At 33.6% G+C, this 25,294-nt stretch overlaps 2 protein-coding genes and 1 pseudogene across 5 annotated transcripts; 2 read left to right on the top strand and 1 right to left on the bottom strand.

Moving 5' to 3' along the window:
• Positions 1–3,886: 3,886 nt before the first annotated feature.
• LOC120138569 lies at positions 3,887–5,077 on the top strand (annotated as a pseudogene).
• Positions 5,078–5,638: 561 nt separating this feature from the next.
• LOC120138519 (DEAD-box ATP-dependent RNA helicase 14-like) lies at positions 5,639–17,678 on the bottom strand. 4 transcript variants are annotated; one of them, XM_039153967.1, is made up of 9 exons: positions 10,472–10,555; positions 9,362–9,713; positions 8,958–9,110; positions 8,747–8,815; positions 7,928–8,197; positions 7,366–7,716; positions 6,953–7,230; positions 6,403–6,777; positions 5,639–6,116 (listed from the first exon to the last, which is right to left on the bottom strand). In XM_039153967.1, the coding sequence occupies exons 2-9, from the start codon at positions 9,686–9,688 to the stop codon at positions 6,008–6,010; spliced, it is 1,932 nt and encodes a 643-aa protein (XP_039009898.1). In that variant the 5' UTR covers positions 9,689–9,713; positions 10,472–10,555; the 3' UTR covers positions 5,639–6,007. The 4 variants fall into 4 exon arrangements, with proteins under 4 accessions (XP_039009898.1, XP_039009897.1, XP_039009899.1 ...); XM_039153966.1 differs by lacking the exon at positions 10,472–10,555 and adding an exon at positions 17,673–17,678 and having other exon boundaries at positions 5,659–6,140; XM_039153968.1 differs by lacking the exon at positions 10,472–10,555 and having other exon boundaries at positions 5,659–6,140; positions 9,362–9,475; positions 9,595–9,718.
• A 6,656-nt stretch (positions 17,679–24,334) lies between these two features.
• LOC120138513 (50S ribosomal protein L12, chloroplastic-like) lies at positions 24,335–25,051 on the top strand. The gene has a single exon (XM_039153959.1). It carries the CDS (start codon positions 24,370–24,372, stop codon positions 24,937–24,939), a length of 570 nt encoding a protein of 189 aa, XP_039009890.1. The 5' UTR covers positions 24,335–24,369; the 3' UTR covers positions 24,940–25,051.
• The last annotated feature ends 243 nt before the right edge of the window (positions 25,052–25,294 follow it).

Genomic DNA, 25,294 nt, shown 5'->3' with positions numbered 1-25,294 from the left:
GAATTTTTCATCTTCTCTCTCTTCTTTCTCCACCGAGACTCTCCATGCTAAGGTAAGAGATTTTAAAGTTGATTGTTTATTTCATTTCTGATTTGGTTTTGAGTTCTTGGGTAATATAGAAGCTTAAGAAAGCTTAAAGATGAGTAGAAACTAAGGGATTAAGGATTTAATGGTGATTTAGGGTCCTAAGAGAATTGATTGAAATTGATTGTATTTGGATTGTTAAATATATTTGACTTGTCAAGGGTTTAATTAAGGGATTAAAAGTGTTAGAATGGATTAAGAACATGTTTGAAATATTGCTATGATTTTTAGTTTCAAGAGTTCTATGGAGAAATTAAAGTGTTAAAGGGGTTTTAATGGATATAAGTTAGTGGTAATAAGTGTAAATGAGCTTAAAGGCACGAATAGAGTTAAAAGGAGGAGATTTAGGTGAAGTTGGGTAATTTTCGAAGTGAAATATATGAATTTTGGGTAAGGGTATAAGTACTGGAAGAATAGTACCAATACTATAAAGTTAAGTTGAAATAAATGATTTGAATCGGATGAATAGTACCAATACTGATTGAAGTAGTATCGATATTGATGTGGAGGTATCGATACCAAGGGTAAGGTATCGATACTGTAAGTAGGGATGAAATTACAGAATGCCAAAATGGTATCGATACCGAAGTAGGTATCAGTACCATAAAAGAGAAGTATCGGTACTGTAGGAAAAGTATCGATAATATTCAGTCTGAAATGTTAAATTAGGTGTTTCATTTTATTTAAGTAAAGGCTAATTTATTAGATGATAATTGAGCTCCGATATTCATATTGATCATGTAATGTGTAGATTTGACCGAAAACAAATGTTGAACGAAATGAAGTATAAAGTTGGGGAGTTAAAGTGAAAAAGAGTTGCTTAGGGCTTAAGTGAGGCAAAGGTGAATGCATTTTATTTATGATTTCAAGGTACGAAATGAGGGAGACTTGCGATGAGTCAACCTCGGCTGATTTATAAAGAAATTGTTTCAAATTGTTTTATAATATATATTTTATCATGTTTTATTAAATGATTTCTTTGAATGATTTTGGGTATGAATTACCCAAACTATTTAATACGATAAGTTCTTTATATCTCATGTGAATATTGTGAGTATGAATTGTATGATATTGGTTTTGTGAAATATATTACGTATATTAATTATATGAATGATTTGTATGGAGAATAATAAATGATTTTGAATTAAGACAATGTATGAGTACATGAAATAAGTAAATATGTTCTATGTGAATATGATATATGTAAATGTGTTCTACGTGAATAAAAGACACTTGAATAATAAATGTGAAATAATTATATGGAAAAAGCCCAAAGTATATTTTATGAGAATTAGGGGTATAGTTGGCATGCCAAGAGTTGAGGGTTCTACGCGGTCCTTCGGGACAAATTCTACACGGCCTTTCGGGACAAAATTTACGTGGCACTTCGGTGCAAATTTTATGAAAAGTGGTGACTGCATTAGTGCACAACCTCAATGTACTCGCATACCTTGAGTTCTTAGTGGTATATGTTGGGCTAATTAAATAAATGGATATTACTTAAATAAATTGATATGGGTTGAAAGGAGTATATATATATATATATATATATATGTAGTTTTTGTTATTAAATGTAAGTTGATTATGAATTGAACCGTGATTAAAAGTCCATTCTATTTATATGAAACGTAAATAGATTTCATATTAAGTATTTTTCTATGAAATGTTTAAATAAATGTTTTTGGTTTAATATACTCATTATGCCTCATTAAGTCATAGACTTAGCGTAGGATTATTTTCACACGTAGGTTTAAAGAGTTTCGAGGAGTAAGTCGAATAAGCAAGGGTAGGGTAGCTTACTTGTGAAGATTTTCAGATCAGTGAAATTTGAATTGTATATGTGTTTGTTATTTGAAATGTTGTTGGCATGTACTAATAATGTTTTAAATTGTAGATGCTCTGATATGTTATTAAGTTTCGTTTTTCTTTTTCAAATAAAAATAAAAAGTCAAAAATTTAGTCAGATTTTCAAAGTTTTCAAAAGTTAAAAGTCAATGTGACATCTCATATTCATATTCGGGTCGAGTACAGGTCAAAAGTGTTACAACATATATCTACCATAAACTCTAGTAAAGGCACTCACAATAGTAAAGTTACCCTAAATGTTACTTCAAACTTTTTGAAGACTTTATTTAGGCATTTTTCTTTCCTTTGGTAGATCCTCATTTACTTTTTTCTCTTGAATTTTCTTTTATATGCATAAGACATCATACATACGTAATTAAATCAACATTCTAATACTTAACTTCAAAATAATAAAGAGAATTAAATATAAATGCTAACATGACATGAAATTCTTGCCTAAGATTAACTTATGAATGAAATTTATAAAAAAAAACTTATTTTTCCCCAACTTAAACATTAAGATTTTTTATGGAAAAAAATTTATGTTTTTGTCACCCTTTAAATTTTATAAGTTTGTCTCCTCTAAAATTTTAGGATTTTGCTTTCCTAACAAAAATAATGTGTATGTTCTTAACTTTGTAGGTTGACTCTAACCATCCACCTATACATACCCTCTTCTTTTTTTTTTTCCCTGGGAGAGTCTAGAATACAATTGTTAAATCAGTTGTAACCGAAAATCTTATCAAGAGTGTAATATTTTATGTTGGACAAGGTAGCATTTTAGATTTAAACCGAAAATATTATAAATTATATAACGTTTTAGGTTGATGATATTTTAAGGTAAAAACATCCTTAAATTAACCTTTTGTTGCACAATAGAACTACCCTTTTTCTCCCTATATTAATTTTTTTAATAGTTTGAGATGATTACAAGGTAATATTTATTCGGAAGTTTCTTAACCAACTGACAAGGCAAACACCCTGCAGACACGTAGCTACTCGAACCTAAGACATTTAAGAAGAACACAATTCTCTTTTATCATTGAGACCACTTGATGAGTTATTCTCCCTATGTTAACTTGAAAACATTAAAATTTATCAAATATATTTAAAATTATAAACATAAAAACAATATATTATCTTTCGATGGGGTTCCTAGGAAGGTTGAAAATATCATGGAAACGGATTTTGGGGATAAATTTTGTTAGCATAAAATATGGGGTCCATGTTTGGATTTCCCTTTCGAGAATGAAGCCGTCATTGCCACATCTTTGTCAAGGCATCCTATATGCACGTGCTTTGGGATTCATGTCATCCATTAATTTTTTTCCACCTCCTGCAAATCAAATGAAACCTTGGATTGAATGATTTCATTTCCTTTAGTCTGCAATTTAACATTATCCCATAATTATATGAACCAATCCAATCAAGTATATGAACCGCACGACTTGTTAAGCAAACTGCCAACTGCGAACGTAAATGCCATTGTCGATTCATGCAAAGCCCCGCACAAAAACTATGACCTTGTCTTCCCATACGCAACATTCAAGATGCAGAGCACTAAACTCTCTGTTTCTCCTTTAACTCCATTGTTTAGACCTTTAAATAAGAATCCAAACCCCAGATGTAGTCCGGTATCCAACTCGTCTTCTTTAAAGCCATTCAGTTCCATCAATGTACTTTCATTTCAAAAAGCTTCTTTGCTTTCTTCTTGTTCCTCCTTCAATGCTCCTCGGGTGTCCGAGTCATTGTTTATTCCGAAAGGAAGATGTGATGGTCTTAGTGTCAGAGCTCAAGAGGTTCCTGAAAACATAGGCGAGACAAAGGGCTCTAGCTCGTAGCCATGTTTGCAATTTGGTATCTTTTGAATATCTACTTCAACATTTTCAACAAGCAGTTCTAAATCCATTTTCCTTTTGTCTGTTTTCTTGGAAACCAAGCAATCACTGGGATTGCAATGGAACCCTTTTTCATTGTCTTGTTCTCTGTTCTGATTCTAGGATAGGTACCACTTTATGTACTGTCTGATTTGATTAGTTGAAACCAAGAGGGTTTCTTATTTTACCTCGCAATTCTTTTCCTGCTTGTATATTTGCAGTGGCCTACTTTTTGGATAGTATCCTCCCTTGTACCAGTTGTTGGTGGAGTGGCATTCGCATCATTCTCTGAGGCATCATTTAATTGGTAACAAACACCCTTTTTCTTAGTACATCTATTTGACTCAAGTGTAGGTCAAATTGTTTCTTAAACGTGTTCTGCAACAGGATTGGTTTCTGCAGTGCAATGGCTTCCAATGTGACTAACCAATCGCGTAATGTGTTTAGCAAAAAGTTCATGGTTAGAAGTGAGGTACAAACCACGTATTATATCCAATACAATAGGCAATGTTTAGACGAGGAACTAATCTGTATGTATGTTTTATAAAGCAGGAGACACTGGACAATATCAATCTTTTCTCAATAATCACCATAATTTCGTTTATTCTATTGGTTCCTGCTGCCATTTTATTGGAAGGAGTGAAGTTCAGTCCATATCTACAATCTGCTGTAAGTATTTACATTTGTTGTGTTAAAGCGATTAGAGCTTGTTATGCCATTAACATTTTCACATACTTGGTGTAAAAGGCAAACCAAGGTTTGAATATCAGAAGCTATGCATAAGATCTCTTCTGGCTGGATTCTGTTTCCACAGCTATCAACAGGTAACCCTCTTCTTCTGTCATTCTACATGTGTCCGATGTTGTATATGAACATATATTTAATACAAATATTTTATTTTTTTGAAAAAAAAAAAAAGAATTGTGTCATTATCGTATGCAGTGTCTTTGAATGTGTATAATCTGAGTCTGGATTGTGTATGACAGGTCTCATACATGATATTGCAAATGGTGTCACCAGTGACACATTCAGTGGGGAATTGTGTGAAGAGAGTTGTGGTCATCATTTCATCAGTTATCTTCTTCCAGACACCTCTTTCACCCATCAACTCCCTCGGCAAATCATCTGCTTTAACGGTGCAGTAAAATTCAATTATATTTGTATTTTAGCTTTTAACTACTGGCATACATGCAGGCACTACACTGGCTCTTACTGGATTCTTCCTGTACTCCAGAGCGAAACAATTGAAACCATAGCCCAAGTACGCATAATAAATCATCTGTATCCATTTATGATTCTTTTTCCCTTTTTTAAAGGAAAAAAGCTTAATCTGAATGTAAACTTTGCTTCATTTCCGAGAAAAGAATCCGAAAATTGAGAGAAACCCAAGCTTGTTGATGGGTTCTTTTTTATTCTTTTAAGACAAGGCTGTGCTAATCTGTAACACTAGGGTTGGCACGAAAACTTTAATAAAATAATATATTTACCATTTTTTAAAACAATAATGGAAATTATCTTTATCAATTATTAGTTTCCCTTGATAATGCAAAGCCCTTGCTTAATATTTTTTATATACCAAATATTTAACATATACTCGAGATGTCAAATGTGGCAAGTATTTAACCCTAAAAGCACTTCATCTTTGTAACTCAACCTAAATGCTAACATATACATTTAATGACCCTCCAAATATTCATTCATTTCTCAATTCTTTTGCGGAAGAAACATAACATTAGATATTTAAGAAAATAACAATAAATTACTTATCAGTAGAAATTTTTAAAATAATCCACTCTGTAATAGACAGTAATCTGACCCTTAACATATCCATCGCACAACCAATACATCACAAAGATTCAAGGTTTTATCCTAATACGTAACAATCTTGGCCTACTTTTATTTTATTTTACCTCCATTCATCTGAAACCTGGCAAGTCTATCAAGAAAAATGTAACAAATATTCCCTTGTGATTCAACTTCTTAAACTATATAATATTAAAACTCGAACCAAACTCAGAAAGAAAAGTTTATCAGAAGGCATGAACCACCAAATTCCTAAATTCTGAGGTCAAAAAGATCAATGAGGTATCATACCTTCTTCCTCATTCCCTGAAACCTTTACCAGCATATTCCCCTCCTGCTGAGAGTCGCCAATCGATCTTCCACTACTACCAGCACCGCTATATGGTGATTTGGACCTCTCACGAGCGTTGACGTGCAGCAGCACTATCATACCTGTCAGCACTACGACTCCGGCTGCGTTCATGGAAACCACTTTTACTGCAATCACCCCAACCTGCAGGACTCCGACTGCGACTTCTTCCCTTATTGTAACTATCATGGAAACCACAATCATATCAGTTCAGACATAACAAAGGGACCAATAAACATGGGAGAATTTAAAGTTCCATACCAAAATTAGAATAAATTCTAAATTCACTAATCAAAGACGATGTGGGAAAATAAAGAAAAATCAAATACCACCACACCAACAGTTCAATAATTGTAACTAGTACAGAAGCAAGTATAGAACGTAGAATTAACAAAATTTTAAAATTAGAAGAATAAATAAAAAGATGAAGAGAACACAACATACCTATCACTGGACTCGTGCCTATATCCCTGTCCTCCAGTTCTCTCATTCCAGCTAGATGGTAATGAAGAAATTCCTCGACCACCTCTGCCACCATCCCTGCCGCCAAACCCAAACCCAGTACGACCACGGCCACCAGAATTGGGAGTCCAACGTCTAGGCATTCCCCTTCCACCACCACGTGAAGCCATATCACGAAGTTCTGCAGGCACCCTCTGGTTTGCACCTTCTAGAACTTTGATTAGCTCTGAAGTATGCTTCGAATCCTGATCACCAAAGAATGTATATGCTAATCCAGTAGCACCTGCCCTTCCAGTCCTCCCAATCCTATGAACATAATCCTCGACCCCAGTAGGAAAGTCATAGTTGATTACCACCCTGTGAAAGATATTAATAATTGCAAACATTATCATGATTTACTAACACGGAAAATGTAATAAAATCACGAACAAAGCGTTAAATATGAAGATTTTCCTGCATTAACATAAGTAGCTCCTCACAGCTATAGAAGTACAAAGTAATGGAACCATACATAAGAAATCCCAACCCCTACCTTATGTCTTTAACATCCAATCCACGAGCAGCAACATCAGTAGCAACAAGCACTGGGGACCTCCCAGTGCGAAACTGACTTAACACATAATCTCTGTCAGCCTGAGATTTGTCTCCATGGATAGCAGAAGCTCCAAATTGTCGAGCGAGGTTGCGAGCAAGTTGATCACACATCTTCTTAGTTGAACAAAAAACAATTATCTTGGATCCTGGTTCTTGTGAGCGCAGTATCTGCTCCAATCTTCTGTGCTTTTCCATTGGTGATAATACTTCAACAAACTGCAACATATCATGACAATGATAAATTTCTTAGCAACTATATATTAGAGAGAACCATTCATGGACATAAAAACTACCCGACAGATTCAAATAAGAATTGAATTATATCAGAAATAGCAATAATGGAGTTCAAACCTGGGTAATAGACTTGTTTGCCACAAGCTCATCAATATTGCCAATGTTGACCTGAACAGGATTTACCAGTAGATCAGCAGCAATTTTACGGACTTCCTTTGGCCATGTTGCCGTGTACATTAGTGTCTGCCTGCGAGTAGGAACTTCATTCACAATCTTCCGTATTTGAGGTTCAAAGCCCATGTCCAACATGCGATCAGCCTCATCTAACACGAGGTAAGAAACTTGGTGGAGGCTGATTCTCCTCATCTCCAGAATATCATTTAACCTGCCAGGAGTGGCAACCACAATATCTACTCCTCTCTCAATCTCTCTCAACTGAGGACCCTTTGGTGCTCCCCCATATAAACACTGCACATATACAAATATTGAATCACATCAGTGTAAACTCACAGTTCTGTCCACATTCACCTTTGAAAAGATCCTATATCAAAATATAATTGGGGGAGGATTATTTGAAAAAATTTAAGCATACTATTTATATAGGATCATTATAAAAGAACTAAAAAAAGAATTGAACAAATTGATGCCCTGACTTCTGATTCAAAGAGTGGTAACATACCGTGCACCTAATTCTTGACGACTTCCCAAACTTGTTAGCTTCCTCTTGTATTTGAGTAGCCAACTCCCTAGTTGGCGATAAAACTAACACAGTTGGACCCATTTGAGGATCATTACGGCAACGTTTGAGATGCATAAATCCAGGAAGTAGATAACCCAATGTTTTCCCAGAACCCGTTTTCGCAATGGCCACTATGTCTCTACCTTGCAATGCAATTGGCCATGACTGAGCCTGAATGGGAGTCGGAGCAGAAAACCCAGCATTGTGCACCTGTTAAAAGAAAAGAAAAAAACAAACACCAGCAACCTCCATGAGCAGAACTACCTTCAAGACTTTTGGTTTTCTTTTAGGAGTTATAGATGAATGGCCTAAGTCAGAAGAAGCGTCATCCCCCATATGCAAGCAATCAATGCTTCCTGATGGAAGCTGGAACTGGAGGAGGCCTCTTCTTCCATTCAGACACAGTAGCAGAATTAATCATCAGCTACGGCAGTCCAGGCCAAAAACTTGGGTCATCCAGTATGCCCTTCCGAAAAATCGGTCCACCATACAAGGTCGCCCCAAGTTACAAGCAAAGCCCCCCACAGAGGGCACCACAGTGTACGACATTAACCCCTCCAAGGAGCAAATATCGCACCTTCGACAAAAAAGTAAAGATGGAAAAAGAATTAAGATGTGTCTGACGCTCATCCGGACCTCCAGCAATCACAGAACTTTCCAAAGAAACATTCAACTTGCATGGTTCGACTAACTTACCATATGCAACTTTCAATTGACCACCTGTGTTATAAAGTCTAGAAGGAGCAAGAAGAAGCATACCTCTCTCAGTATCTCAGAAGGAAAACCAGTAGATTCAAATGATGAAAAGGGCGGTGGTACTTCACCTCCCTGACAAGAAATAAGGGAGAGAACAATTTGTCAAAAGGATGGTAATGTCCAAGCAAAATGAGAGTTACAAAAGCTAAATTGCCTGAATGAAAAAAAAATACTAAAATGGTTAATAAACCGTAATTACCACCTAGATACTCACAGTTACTGTTATCTCATGCTGATGACAATAAGCGTCACCAGACAAATTACTTTCTCCAGCTGCTGATCCCAGTCCTCTAGCAAATAATCCACCAATAAGAGTGTTGGAAGTCCCATTAGGTGTATGGGAATGAAATGGTCCACCCCTAGCATTCTATGCAAAATTAAGAACATTAAACCGATCCTAGGTAGGAAATGAACATACCATAAACTCCCACTTAAGATGCTTGAACCTTATGTAACTTTGATAGTCAAATATAATATATATTTACAAGAAAATGGACATGCTTTAATACTCACTTTGGTACTCAACAAGTTATAAAAATGTACTACTTTTTCATGTAAGACAAAAGAAAAAACATATCACAAATACCAGATTTATAGGACCAGAAGGGGAACAAATACCTGATCACTCCCTAATACTGACTCAAGTTTTGGTACAGCATCGGATACTTTTCCATACCGATCATGCTCCTTCTCAGAACTATACCTATAACGTCCTTCATAAGATTGTTGAACCAGCACTGAAGAACCCATAGGCACTGAAGAAGATTTTGGGCCAGAATCTATATTTGTAGGCCTTTCGTATTGTGTGACATTTGTAACTGGATTCCAAAAGTAGAGATAACCAGTTTTACCATCAACTAGGCCTTTCCATGGTTTGGGAAGAGTTGGGTCTGGCGGAGCATATTGTGGACCACCAGATGCAGTTGCAGTTGCAGCAGCAGCCATAACAAGAGAAGCAACCAACAAAAATCTGCAAGCTCCAAAAATTCCAAGGCAGAAATGAGAAAAGCAAGGAAAACTTCTTGGAGAACACAAAACCAAGAGTTCATTTGCTTTTTGTTCATTTGTAATCATTCATTAATTTGCTTTTCATTGCTTACTCTTTCCCTTATAGCTACAATTTATGGAGGAGAAAATAAGACATAAAAAATGAAAGGAAAAGCAGCAGTATGAAAAGGCATAAAGAAAAAATATATGCACTTAAATTTTAAGAAGCATAAGGAAGCCTTGAGAAAATAACTTCTGAACCAAATCAAAGAATAAAAATTAAGAACCAGGATACCTAATTGTTCAAAAAGCCTCTTCCAATAACCCGTAAACAGCTAAAAATTTGAATGCAAAATCTCAATATTTTCAAATATCGAAATTCAAATAGGTCCTCTAAAAGCATTCTGAGATCAATATATCGCAAAACTTCAAAAACAGTAAGAAGAATAGATTCCAACAACCAGACCGACATCCAATACGTTCCCAGATCCAGAACCAAGAAGAAATCCCCAGTTATTCTAATCATATATTTATCACTAAACAATCAAAAGATTCCAAAACGCCAGCTCTACCAAACCAATTAACAACATGCAAATTACCAGAATCTTAAAAAATTAATAACTTAAAATTAAGAACCCTAAAAACCCAAATTTTGAAGGGGATCGAAATCGAAATATAAAAATTCGATAACGAAATTCAGATCCAAGAAACTCAAGAGAAAACGTATGGAAATGGAAGCACCTGAAGGAGTCGTTTCGGGAGGACGAAGCGATAATCGCTTTTCTAGTTTGGGTTTTTTCTTTTAGAAAAAATAAAAATTTAATATTTTTTTCTTGGAATTCTTTGGTTCCCTTTTTATCTCTCTCACCCTTCTCCCTAATCGCAATGTTTTCCTTAAAAAGCAAATGAAAGGGGTAGAGAAAGAAAATGGGAAGACGAGAACTAGACGGAACCAATGCGTTTATTTATAGCATGAAGATAACAATTTTGTCGATACTAGTCCTCTCCACACCCTACGTGAAAAAATAAAGGGTAAACTACATGTAAGTTTTTGTATTTCTCACTAAATTTTTAAAAGTTATAAATTAGTCATTAATATTATTGATTTATAATAAAATGACCACCCCACCATCGTTCTTGATAAATTGATGACATGATAATATTAACAAAAAGGTTAATATTTAGTTTAAGATCTTAAAAAATGATTTTATATTTAATTTACAAAAAATTAATTTCATTTTTTTCTAAAGACCACCACCATCATAGTTCATGTTGTTTAGGGTGTAAATAAATAGAGTATTCGGTGAACTGTTCATATAACGTTTGTTTATATTTATTTATTAAGTTAAATAAATAAGTATGAAAAAATTATGTTCATTTAATAAACGAACAAACACAAACAGAAGTGTGTTCCGTTCATTTATATTCACGAACATGCTCGTTTATAAGCTCATTTGTGAGCTCGTTTATTGACTCATTCATTTATATTCATGAACAAGCTCGTATAGTCGGTTCTCCTTTTTCTTATTTTCTTTACATTTTAAATATTGGTAAAGGTATGGACTAAATAAATACATGGTAAAAGTTAAAATTTAAACTATGAATTTTAAGGAGTTTAAGCACGAGTGGCATAATTTTACCATTTTTAAACTTGAATATGAAATGGTAAAATTAAAATTGAACATATAAACGAACATTAAACGAACATGTTTGTGAACGCTAAACGAGCACGTTCATAAACATATAAATCAAAACGTTCACGAACATTATACGAACTTCTTCGTGAACCATAAATAAACGAACACGAACACAATATTAAAATTTAAACGAACACGAACCAAACCTGAACACATTCAAAAATAAACAAATTAACATGAGCATAATATCGTTCATTCAAGCTCTGTTTATTTACACCCATGTTGATTAGTTGGTCTCATCCTTGAAGAAGATAGTGGCTTTCCCTATTTACACCCATATTGATTAGTTGGTCTCATTCTTGAAGAAGATCGGGGCTTTCCCTTTTAAACTGATGTCACTCTTTGCATTTGTACACAGGTTAAGCCCAGTTATAGCCATTATCCTCTTCTACTTTTAGTCCAAGTCCACAGTCTTATACTTCTCAACAACCCTATCTAACTCTCTAGTTCAGGAGATGGATTCAAATAGCGGTCATATAATGGAATAGTAGTTAGAGGTGAAAAAACACTTGATTTGACTTAAAAAAATAATTTTTTTATTCAAATTGTAAAATTCTCAATACCGGGTTAGTGACCAAATTGTAAAATTTCAGAATTTGATGATAAAAATAGAATAATTTAATAGTTTAATGATTTATTTGGAAATATTTCCTAAAAGTTGTTAGTAATTATCAAAGAAATTAAAGGGCAAAATGGTCCTTTGACAATGAAATATATTTTTTCCTTGATAAATATGAATCACGTGGGGTGAGGGAGAGTTATATGTAAACTCTCTTCTTCTTCTTCCTTCTTCTTCCTTCTTCTTCCTCTCCTCTTTTATCTCCAAGCTCAAAGGTGAGTTTTCTATTTAGTTAATTTCTGGTTAAATTTAAGGTTGGGTTATGATCATTAGATGATAATTAAGCTTAAGGAAAGCTTAATTTGTTCTAAAACAACAAGATGAAAGGTATAGGAGAGATTAAAGATTTTGAGCTCTTGAATGAAATCTTGGAATAGAGTTCATAATTAGAAGTGAAAGTCAAATTTGACTTGTCATAAATGGAATTAAGAAGTATTAAGTGTTAGAATTGAATTTAGAACATGTTGAAAATTTGGTATGATTCTTAATTTTAAGAATTTGAATGAAGTATGAGAGATAATAAGGTGTGGTAATGATAGAGGTTAGTTAAAATGGTTGTAGTTGAGTTTGGTGATATGAAAGGAGTTTTGTATGAGGAAATTCAGTGAAGAGCTGATGAATTTTCGGATGAAAAAACATGTTTTAGGCAGAGTGTATCAGTACCCTATGTATGTGTACCGATACCCTCTTGAACGAAAAATTTCAGAATGTAATAAGGGTACCGATACCATAGGGAGGGTATCGATACCCCCTAAAAGAAAAATGGAATTTTGGTTCATTAAACTAGTTTAAGTTATTGGAATCGAGTGATAATGTTTAGGATTCTGATAATTGTATTGAAAATTATATTTATGTAGATACAAAGCCTAAACGAGTTCCGGAAAAATCAAAGAATTAGGATCGAATCAAAGCAAGGCTGAGGTGAGTGCATACTATAAGTATAGTACAATGGAATAAGACTTGTGATAAGTCTAATTCCTATGTTGATTTTCATAGTACAATAGTTATGAACATGCATACATGATAATTATTATGATACATGCATAAGATATATATATGTGTGTGTTTATATGATTTGATAAATGATATATGTGAATAGATTCAAATGCACATGTGATATAATACGTGATATGAAAATATGACATGAGATAAGCTATATGAGCTATGTGATCACAAGAGAAATGACATGAGTACATGAACATATGAAACATAAGAATAATGTCCATGGTATATGATATGAGAGCTATAGGTATAGTTGGTATGCCAAGAGTCGAGGGTTCTACGTGGTCCTTCGGGACATATATGTATCCTTTGGAACATTTACAGGGCCTTTTGAGACACATATTTGATCCATTGGAATATGTATATGGTTCTTAAAGAGTGGTCCTTCGGGACAAATACAAAACATAGGTCCTTCGGGACAAATACAGAGGTCCTTTGGGACAAAATTCATATGCCCCTAGTGGGACCCCATACGAGCTGTGGTGATAGCAATAGTGCACAACCTCAATGTACTCGAATACCCTGAGTTCTTAGTAATGTACATGGGCCTATGAAAAGTTATCACAGGTAAATGCATTATTACTGTTATATGATTATCGAAGGTAAATGCATTATTATTGTTTACATTGAATTACATATGACATGATTGAAGGGATAGATTGCATGTTCATATTCATAAGGAATGCATTATTATATTTATATGCCTCACTAAGTCTACGACTTAGCGTGCAAATGATTTACACGTAGGTACTGAAAAGCGAGAGGATCAAAGCTAAACAACATAACAACATATCTCCACTTGAAGCTCATATCAGAAGTAAATTACAAGTATGTATTGTTATGTAATAAATAGGTTAGCATGTAAACAAAGTCGGTAAATTAAGTATATATATGTTCTGATCGAATTTTGGATTGTTTTAAACGTATTTATGTAAATGGTAAATGTATAGTTATTAAAGTTTAAATTTTATAAGTTTTATATAAGTGGATCGAATTTATTGTAGCAAGGGTATCGGTACTTGTAGCAGGGGTATCGATACCCCTGCAGCAATCTAGAAAAATTTTAGAATTCGGTATTGTTCATGGTATTGTTCATTCTGTTCACAGTATTGTTCATATCGGATAGTACTATTCATAAAATGTATATTTTCTTAAATTGGTTATAACGAACATAATTCAATAATATATTATCATATTTTCTTAATATAAGTCCAAATGATATATATTTTGTTAAGAATATTGTTTTAAAAAGTCAATGTGATATATCGGACTCGTATCCGGGTCGGGTACGGGTTGGGGTGTTACAGTTAGAGGTGAAAAAAAATCAATTTGACTTAAAAATTATTTTTTATCAAATTGACTTTGAGTTTTAATTTCATAAACTCGACTCAACTCGAAAAAATTTCAAGTTCAAAGGTGTAAAATGCAACTCGAATAACTCGAATTTTTTAGTATTTGGTGGATTAATTTTAAAGTTTGAGTCAAGTCACTCGATTTTGTATGATATATGTATATCACATATCAAAATAATATGAATAAATATATATGTATTGTATATGATTATAAAAGCATTTAAATTAGAATCAAATAATATCATAATATTATAAATATTTACAATTAAATTTAAACAGAAACTCAAAAATTTGACTCAACTCAAATTTTATAAACTCAACTCTACTCAAATAAATTTCAAGTCAATTTCGAATTATAAAATAGGACTCATCAACTTGAATAACTAGAAATTTTTTGACTCAACTAGACTCAATCAAACGCTAACCCTAATAGCGGCCACTATATCACGATCGCGGCAACGACCAAAACTGCTATCACGAAAAGTAGCGGTGTGAAGCAAAGTCACATCAATAACGGTGGATCGCGGTCTCAATTTAATAGATAGCGGCTAATCGCGACAATAGTGGGCCACTATTCTGCTATTGTTATGCTATTTTAAGTTTTTTAAAAAAGAAATCAGTTTTTATTAAAAAATCAACTCTTTAAGAAAAAATTCACGATTGCAATATTTATAATAGCATCTGTTATATCTACAACCACGATAAACGAAATGCGACCGCAACCACAATTTAAATATCTGATCTACTGAAGTTAGATGTGATATTGTCACCAAGACCAATGGAATAGATACCACAGTAGAATATACATAAAAGATGACAATTTGAAAACATTGTGTCTGTTTGAAATTGCATTTTTTTTTGCTTTCAAGTTTATGGCAAACGTGGACCCTGTCTGTGATAACTCCCATTCTTAATCGTGCGTGCTGCCCAGTTAACCACAATTTCAGCTTTTGGGTTATTTTTTGGGCAAAACATGTGTTGTTGTTGTTGGTATTATTACTTCTTGCTATATGTACAGCTTTTTTGTCTTTTAAACAGGGAAAGCCACTATCTTCTTCAAAGATGAGACCAACTGAGCAACCTGAATAATGAGGTGGTAGTGAGAATTTGAAAAAAAAAATTGAAAATTAAATTTTGTAGGTTAAATTAGATATAAAATCATTGTTTAAGGATATATTTGATATTTTAGCAGTAGCTTAGGGGTAAAATAACTATTAACTTTTTGATTAATGTTGTCACGTCATCAATTTAACGGGATAACGATGGAGTGATCATGCTGTTATAAATCGATAATGCTAGTGACAAATTTGTAACTTTTGAAAGTTTAGTGAAAAAATAGTTACCATCCGTATAGTTTACCTAAAAATAAAAAGATGTGAAAAAGGAAAATCATTTAACGAACTAATATGTAATATCACTATTGGTTGTTTTTTTATTAATATCTACTATTATTTTATTATTACAATTTTGTGTATCAATTTTGACATAATTATATATTGATTTTTTTTATTAATTTTGGTAAGTACAAGACAATATCTATTCTAAGATAACTTTCAACCATTTGACATTGAACACACATATCTTTGGCATTCTTGGTGCTCGAATTTGAGAAATCAAGAAATAACAGCAATTCATTTACCACAGATGTCGCTTGATTCGTGCACCTATATATTGATTTTAATATCTCTATATTAATCACAACATATTATCATCAATCAATTATACATTAGTCTTAATGTATTTATTATTATTTATACCCACAATAATACTTGACTAAGAATTTTTTTCAATATTAATCATATTATTCTCATTACTTTATTACAGTTCAGTTTATTTATAAACACATAATAATAATTGAAATAATAATAATATTATTATATATTAATAAATAAAGTAAAAATAAATACGTTATTAAAATCATCTCATAATTAGTCAATAAACATTAATTAACAATACGGAGGTATCTAAGTACATTCAACAAAAGAGCAAGCATCCCCACTATGACAGCACAGCGGTGACATCTCAATACCATAACATCATGATAAAAGATATAGGACACCCAATCCTAGTACTAGAAGAGTGTGTACTGTTTTTTTTTTTTGGTATAACAATTAGAAACGGGTTAGTTGGAGGTTTGAAGATCTCACAGCAACGTGGCAGATAATTCTGAAGGTGGCTCTAAGTAAATAGTAGCAGTAATGGGGGATCCTCGGCTCAAAGCAGCCAACCTATCCGCAGCCATATTCTGCTCATGACATATATGTGATACCTTTGTGATCCATTCAAGTTCGAGTAGTTCATGGATTTTAGTAACCAAAGCACTCCCCACAAGCGCATCCGATGAAAAATTGCAAATCTTCATAACTTCGAGATTATCGGTTTCCAGTTCAATATGTCGGATTCCTAATCTCCAATCATGCAACAAGAGATCATGAACACCCCACAGCTCAGCAGTAAGAATGGAACACCTTCCTATACTTCGCGTGAACCCAAAAACCCATTCTCCTTTAGAGTTGGGCGGAATGCCTCCCACACAACCCCATCCGAGTTCCCCTTAATCCAACCGGTAGGAGGTCGAGTTCAAGACTGGATGCTTCTAGACATCGATGGAATAGGATTTGCGTTTCCAATATTAGCATTCATAACTTCGTCAACAAAGCTATCACAACGATAAATAAACTCCTCTCTTTCAACGTAATTAGGATCAAAGAGGATACTACATCTCCGTTTCCAAATGTGCCAACAGTAAACGATGAAGCGAATATCCTAATTTACATTCATTTGCGTATACACTTCAGCAACCCTTAAGTTGCGTTCAATCCAAATTTTGTAAGGAAGAGTCATGAACTCATTAAGCTTATCAGTTTTGATAACCCTTACCCACATATTCCTAGCCATACTGCAATGCCGCAGGATATGATCAGCATCCTCCATAACAGCCCCACACAGCTTACAATCCACTAGGCTAGTAAGGTGTCGATGAGATCGTTCAACATTAGTAAGAAGTCTATCATGGAATAATAACTAAAGAAAAACACGGATTCTTTGTGGGACTCCTAGCTTCCAAATCAAATTCCATAGAGAATGTTCACTACTATTGTCGAGGCATGTAATATCATTATAAGCTGACCTTGTAGTAAACTTCCTATTATGTTCCCATCTCCACCCGGGTGTATCAGGACCCAAGTAATCTTGAGGTGGTTGGACAGAAGCAATTCTTTGGAGAACATGTTCAGGGAGTAATGAAGAAAGCTTACCCCAATTCCACGTACCTGAAGGGAGAACCATGTCACAAACCGAGGTGGGTCTTGGTGTACCTGCTCCTTTATAAGAAAATACAAGACGATTTTCAGTATCAAGCCAATGATCATACCAAAAATCCGTATCTCTCCCATCCCGTATGTTCCAAGCTATACTGATATACAGGTCACTCCAAATGTATCTTAGTCCTTTCCACAATCGGGAGCCATTAGCATGACTTAATGAGATAGGAACAAGATTGTCCCATTTATACTTCTCACGAATAGTACGAACCCATAGTTTCTCCGGATTAGATATCAATTGAAAACCCACCTTCATCAAGAATGCCTTGTCTTGATTATGTATGTTTCGAATACCCAGAGTGTGTACTGTTTTAGTAAACCAAGGAAGAAGAATTTTGGTATTTTTGTGTACTAGAGATGCTTGAGTGCTACATAGAAGGAAACTTTTCTCTGGCTTTATTTGAGTAGTTAAGTTTTAGTTTATGAAATACCTTAGACCTATCTTAGATATTACGATCAAATTTGGGACGCCACAAAGTTTAAAATCAAATTATTATTCCAAAATAAACCATAAAGTTGAAAATAGAGTTCAAGGTATGATAAAATGATTTCAAAGCCACAAAATGGAAACATAATACAATACTTAAAAACGAAAATAAAATAAGTATGATAGACCTTCGAAATATGATGAGTTGAGATTATAGAGCAACTCCAATCTAAAAAGGAAAAGAAAATAATGAATGAGCTTATAAAGCTTAGTGTGATTTTTATGTGCGAAAAGTAATTAGAGACCATACTTGTAATATAATTAACTAGAGAAAACTTTATATACAAATATTAGGCAAGCATAACAAATGCAAACAGACCCTAACTACCCATCAATCTATTAATCTCCACAGGCAGAGTTCCTTGAATTCAATATCACCTTTTTTCTCCAAACAGTGAGAGCTACAGGTCAAAACAGTAAGTCAGACAATGGTATGATACAAACAACACATTCAATAACTTCCTACCTAAACACGTGCAATATGTAGTATGATACATAAATATGTTACAAGTTATAACAGTTTTATCATGTTGTCCATGTGGTATATACAAGAATGTATTATAAAACTGATTAAACAGATAATCTTATCAGTTATACAGTTTGAACATATATTTAATTTAATCAACTAATGGTTAACCATAAATAGTTATCAATAATACATGTTAAACATTGTAGTTACTCATTTTCGTCCGGGGTTTATTTAGTATATATATAATAATATAATATAGTTTTTAAAAAATATTTTTTTTTAAAAACATATAATATATAGTTTTTAGAAAACGTTTTTTAAAGCATATAATATATAGTTTTTAAAATCGATTTTTGAAAATATATAATATGGTTTTGAAAATACTTTTTTGAAAACATATATTATATACTTTTGAAAACACATTTTTGAAAACATATAATATATATATAGTTTTAAAAACGATTTTTAAAAACACATATAGTATAGTTTTGAAAACATATATATAGTTTTTTTTAAAATGATTTTTTGGAAACATATATAATATATAATTTTTGAAAACATATTATTTTTGAAAATATAATATTATTTATTTTTATTTATTATTTTATTATTATTATTAATTTTTTTATTCGGTTTTTGTTTTTCAGGTCCAAGAGTCCATTCGGGTCCAATGAAGCCCAATCGAGTCATGCCAGCCTGACCAAGCCAAGCAAGCACGGTTTGGGCCTGATCCAGCCCAATAAAAATTAGGGTTTCGTGAACCTTGAAGTAATATGACAGGAGCACCGCAAGCCTGACGGCTGGCCAAAGTCACATAGGTCAAACAAGGAACAGCCGGCGAAATGGCCGGCATAGTGGACGTTAAACTGAAGCGCGACAAAATAAAAAAAAAGGGGATTCCCTCTCCCATTTTTCGGTAAAAAATCAACAAATCAACCCGATTCGAGCGTGCCAAAATAATAGGAAAATCCGACAAGATCGGAGTAGGCCATCAGATTCAAGAGGGGGAAAAAGCCCCCGAACGACTATATATACCTGCAAGCTCATCGGGGGAAAGAACACAGAGCAAACAAAACAACAAAATACCAAGCTATTCAGACAAAGAAACCATTCAAATATAGCAAAAAAAAACATAAAAAAATCAAAGCCTTTCCCGAAAGCTACCGGGAAAGCGCAAAGTCTACGTCGGGAGGCCAAGGGTCGCCAGAGAACAAAGGATCTCGTCGGTTGGTTGATTTGAGAGAATTTAGAGAGTGAGGGAGAGAGTATTTTATGAAATATAGTTTAAAATGAATTTTTTTGGGGTTTAGGGCTATTTTTAGGGGGACCTTGGTGTAATTAGCAAATATTTAAATTATTTTCACAGTTCCTACAGTTTTGATGTGTAATTCATTTTGGTCACCTATTGTAATTTTGCCCTTAAATTTTGAATTAATTCAATTTAGTCCATGATTATATTTCTTATATTTTGTAAATTGACCCCTTAACTTTTTTATTTTTTCTTGCAACTTTCATTTAGCATCAATTTCCTTAATCTTTTAATTCTTTTCAATATTAATCATTATTTAATATTTATTTTTTTAATTTTTAATTTAATTTTATTTTTTAACATTAATATGAATTTTTAGGACGATTTTAATCGATCAAAGCTAAGTAATTAGATTCGATTCGAATTTAATTTTTAATTTAACTTTTAATTTTCGCAATTAAAACAATCGTGAAATTAAACTTGTACCGAAAGGGCAGTACAAGGGTGCTAATCCTTCCTTGACTGTATCGACTCTCGAATCCGATTTATTTATGGTAAAACGTAGATAATGTAAAATGGTAAATTAAGGTGTTCGATCAACCTAATTTGTATAAAATGATCGGTGGCGGCTCTAACACATTTATTTAAGTCGAAGCCTGATATCAAGCCATATAATTTAAGCATATGTGTGTATGATACATGCACCACACGCCATATAACAAAGGAAGATGGATTAACTCTTCCGCTTGGTCCAATCAGACATGCCATGTCCAAACTTCTGAAAGACAAGCTTCAAGTTGCGGTTCAAGCCGTCATCAACAAGGGGCTTCACTATGACATGGAGATTGAAGAATTCAATTAAGGAAATCCATTACTCATTCCTACTACATCTACTTGGATCAAAACAGCTCAAATTGAAACAACTTCAGGATCAATTAATGACACAACTAGAGACAGTCCAAAAAATATCTTTAAAGGACCTTAAAGGACCATTTCATAAATATTACAAATTTTCAATATTTTATTGATTATTTATAATATAATTTAAATGCATTATATTTTAGAATTAAATTTATTATTTTATTAAGAATTAAGATTGAATTAAAATATTATTTTTAGTTTATTATTATTTTCTTAGGAATTAGGATATAATTCAAACATTATCTTTAGTTTATTATTATTTTATTCATTAATCATATTACAACAAAGATTCTTCACCCTATATAAAGGAGGTTCCTCCAACCATTGTAAACACATCTTTTCTTGAATATAATACAACAAGAGTTTTCTTTTGCAAGTGCTTATTGTTTTGTGCCTTTGAAACATTTTTCATTATTAAGTTCTTTCAAGTTCTTCGTGAGAGAGATCTTTACACTTCGGTTTGTCTATTCATTTGATTAGGAGGGCTGGTTAGAGTCTATTATCGAGTTTTCCTAGTCAATTGCGATTAGGAGGGTTTGAAGGACAACTATCCATCTATCTTCACCATTCTCATCATCATCATCAAATCGCCCACCATCACCATATCCATAATTCACGTCAACTTCATACATACCAGGAGAATTTCAATACAATTTCTTAATATTTTTATTTATCTTCTATTCATTTTTTATATATATTTGTTAACTAATATTCATCATCTTGTTTGATTTTACAACAATTGAATTCAAGAGCCCTAAATTGGCATTAAAACCTCTTCTCAATCCAATCTCTTTCTTTGATTGAGTCTAGAACCCTAGGCTTGATTCTCTATCAATTAGTATCAGATTTGGATTGATTTTGGAGAGAATCAAGTAATCTTGCTTGTTCTTATACACATCAATGTCAAGGTATCTACGGAGCTAGTCCACTACGACTGATTGTTATTATGTTCTTTTTGTATTTTTTTTAATTTTGTTTCAATTCCTTTTTGTTAGTTTGTTATTTTACATCAAAAAAAGAAAAAGAAGGAAAAAGGAAAATAAGCCCGAAAAAATCCAAAATATCGTAAACTAATGAATTTGGAGTTGATTTTTACATGCACGTTTTTCATTCCAAGAGCAAACTCCAATCCAATCCAGGTCAATTGGACATCAATAGACCCCTCAAAAGTGTCATTCAAATTTGTTCGACATATTTAAGGTTCCTTCGTTGAAGAATTTCCACAAGACCTGAAGGTATGTTGGGCAGAAATTTTACAAGCTAATTATACAATCATTATACACATTACACATACAAGTTTAGTACAAGAGTGAGACACAAACATATTTAGGCATATATGGGTACATGGAATGTAAAGGAGATTCTTCTTATATCAATGGTTAAACATGTCTGGTATGAAACGATCAGATCTGGAATAATTACTTAAACATATTTGACTTAAAGATCAAGTTCTTCTAACTCAATCCTTGAAGCCTGGATTATCCTAAAAAGATCCAAAATAAAGGATTACATTACTATCGGCATATTACAGATTAAAAATAAGTGAATTATCTGAATCAAATGTCAAACTTTAAAAAATAACTTATCAAATCAAAACTCGGTAAAATAGATCAAGAAATTGGAGGTGTTGCTTGATAGAAGTGCTGGCCAGCTTCTCTGTCCATATGTTTGGACTGGTGGTTTGGTTGTAATTGCATTAGACCTAAATTGAAGGTAGGTGAAGAGGACATGCTTTGCGAAATTAAGGCTTAATCATTGTCTCGTACCTAATCTCGCGCTCATAGGAAGAGTAATCTTAGTAAATATAGCACGTCAAGTTGTTCCCATTGTCTAATGAAGGATCTTCGACCAACATGCAAGCTTTATTGCTCCTTTTTGTAAATGTCAACTGAAAATAACAAAGTATGTTAGAGAATATTTTAGGAGGAAGATGAGAGGTGATATAACTATTTGGCCTTTGGGGGATGATTTTGGCTAATGTTTTTCATGATATTATGTGTTCAACACTCACTACATCATTTGTTGATGGCAACAAACATGTCACAACATCAATAAGCATTTCATCCCTTCTGGTTTAGGCGGAAAGTCATAACTAGTGGTAGATCGGTTGTTGGCTGATGTCAAGGTATTTTTCTCTAAAAGGAGGTAGAAAAGAGATAAGTGAGAGATATATGGTTTCATCCCTTCTGTCAATCATGATCATGAGGCTTTATAGTGGCTTTTAGAGTTGATGGCTGACATAGATTCATTATGGTTACTTGTGGGTTGGAATGTTAGGTGGGTATATTTAGTTGGCGATAGATTTGACTCTAGTAGATCATATGAGTCTGTAAAAAGTCATGTTAAGTTATTATGGGTTTTCGAGGGATGTTAAGTATACGAGATCTTTCTTGTGGAGATGTTCTCTCTGTCTTTTGATATTCTTAAAGATCTTTCTCCGAAGGTGCTCTTATGAGTTCCTAGCTACGGAAAAACTCTTTTTTCATATGCTTTGAGGTGTGGTTGTCCATATAACACGCGAATGACATTTGGTGATGGTGCAACACAAATCAAATCATATTAGTATTGATTCAATTTTAAAAATTAGTTACATTATTAATAATTAATAAATAATTAGTTACAATAGGTAAATTAAACATAATAATCTAAATCCTTAAAATAAAAGTAATTATATTTAACTGTATTTAAATCTATAATCTCTTAAATTAGTATTAATTTAGACGAATAAAAATTTAACAATTATACTAAATAAAAAAAGGCAAATGGAATTTCCAATCTTATATCTATTTAGGGAAGTCAAATGGGTGGGTATGGATACATCTTTTCCCATTTTCATACCCACATAATATTTTTGTATTCACCACCTATCCACCACTCAGGAGGAAGTAAAAAATTTAAATTTATACTCATCTACGCACGTACATTTTCAAATTCACCCTCACACTTACTATCCCACTGGATATCCATCACCCATCTTGTATCGGCTTGTACCCGTCCATACCCGTCCATACCCGCGTGACAACAACTTTACATATTACAAAATGTTTATACCTAACATGTTTATACCGTAACATTTGGTTAAATTACAAGTAGTGTCCTATAAAATTTTAAATTTAAAGAATAATCAATGAAATTATACCTAAATTTAGAATGATCCCAAATTTATATGGTGGGTAGTTAGTGGGTGGACGGATGCAGGACGAATAATATCCTAAACTCATCACTTACTCACTACTCCCGAAGGGTATGACTTTTTACATTCACACCCGCTCACTACCCATCAAACTTATACATATCTCTGTCTCAATTGGAGCGGATGAGATATGACATTCACAAAATTATACCTGTTTGTCATCTTTATATTTATCCATTATTATTTTATCACATTTTAGAAGGTCAAATTCGTAAAATTGACCCAAGCTTACAACGGCAGTTTCACTATATAGCATACTCTCCCCTTATTTTCCTTTCCTTATCCCAATCCTCTCTTCGCTCCTCCAAACAGAGAAAAGAAGAACAAATGGCCTATTCAACTCTCTCAACCATTTCTCTCCGTTTCCCCTTTTATCCTCCACCCACTTCCTGTAATCCTACGCACCCTCTCATTTTCAAACCCCAATCTCTCCAGTTCCCTCTCCTTTCCCCCGCCCTCATCCACCGCACCACCGCCCTCCGTCCTCTCAATGCCACTGCAGCGCCCGAGAAAATCGTAAAACTCGGCATTGAAATCTCCAGCTTAACCCTAGAGGAAGCCCGGACCCTGGCCGACTACCTCCAGGAGAAGCTCGGTGTATCCGCCGCTTCTTTCGCCCCTGCAGCCGCGCCAGTTGCCGCACCCGGTGGTGCCGACGCCGGAGCCGCTGTTGTGGAAGAGAAGACGGAGTTCGATGTAGTGATCGAGGAGGTTCCTAGTAATGCCAGGATTGCGGTGATTAAAGCCGTTAGGGGTCTGACGAGTTTGGCTTTGAAAGAAGCGAAAGAGTTGATTGAAGGCTTGCCGAAGAAGTTCAAAGAAGGGGTTTCGAAAGAGGAGGCGGATGAGGCCAAGAAACAACTTGAAGAAGCTGGAGCTAAAGTTTCCATTGCTTAGAACAGATTTTTTGAAGGTTTGTTTGTTTGTTTTTAATGATTAATTTCCAGTACAGTAGAAAACAAACTTAAATTGTTTATTTTGATTATCCATTTCTTCCTGATTTATTCCACCTGGAGTTTTATACCTTTTAGTTGATTAATTTCTCTCGGATGGGCGAACTTGTCAATCAAAATGGCACATTTGGGTGTTTAAATCTGAAGTCATTTTGATCAGATAAGTTGCAAGCTCTACTACAGATCATGGAATGCAATGAACATGTTCAAATTTTCAATAGTAACTGGTTGTTATCATTAGTGTTTAATCATCATCTGTAGAATGACTTTTATAACCCATTGATTGATTCTGCACATAA

Source organism: Hibiscus syriacus, unplaced genomic scaffold (assembly GCF_006381635.1).
Source record: "Hibiscus syriacus cultivar Baekdansim isolate YM2019G1 unplaced genomic scaffold, ASM638163v2 tig00110694_pilon, whole genome shotgun sequence".
Taxonomy (NCBI): domain Eukaryota; kingdom Viridiplantae; phylum Streptophyta; class Magnoliopsida; order Malvales; family Malvaceae; genus Hibiscus; species Hibiscus syriacus.
Note: the sequence above shows the minus strand (reverse complement) of the source record. Positions and strands in the feature narration are given on the sequence as shown.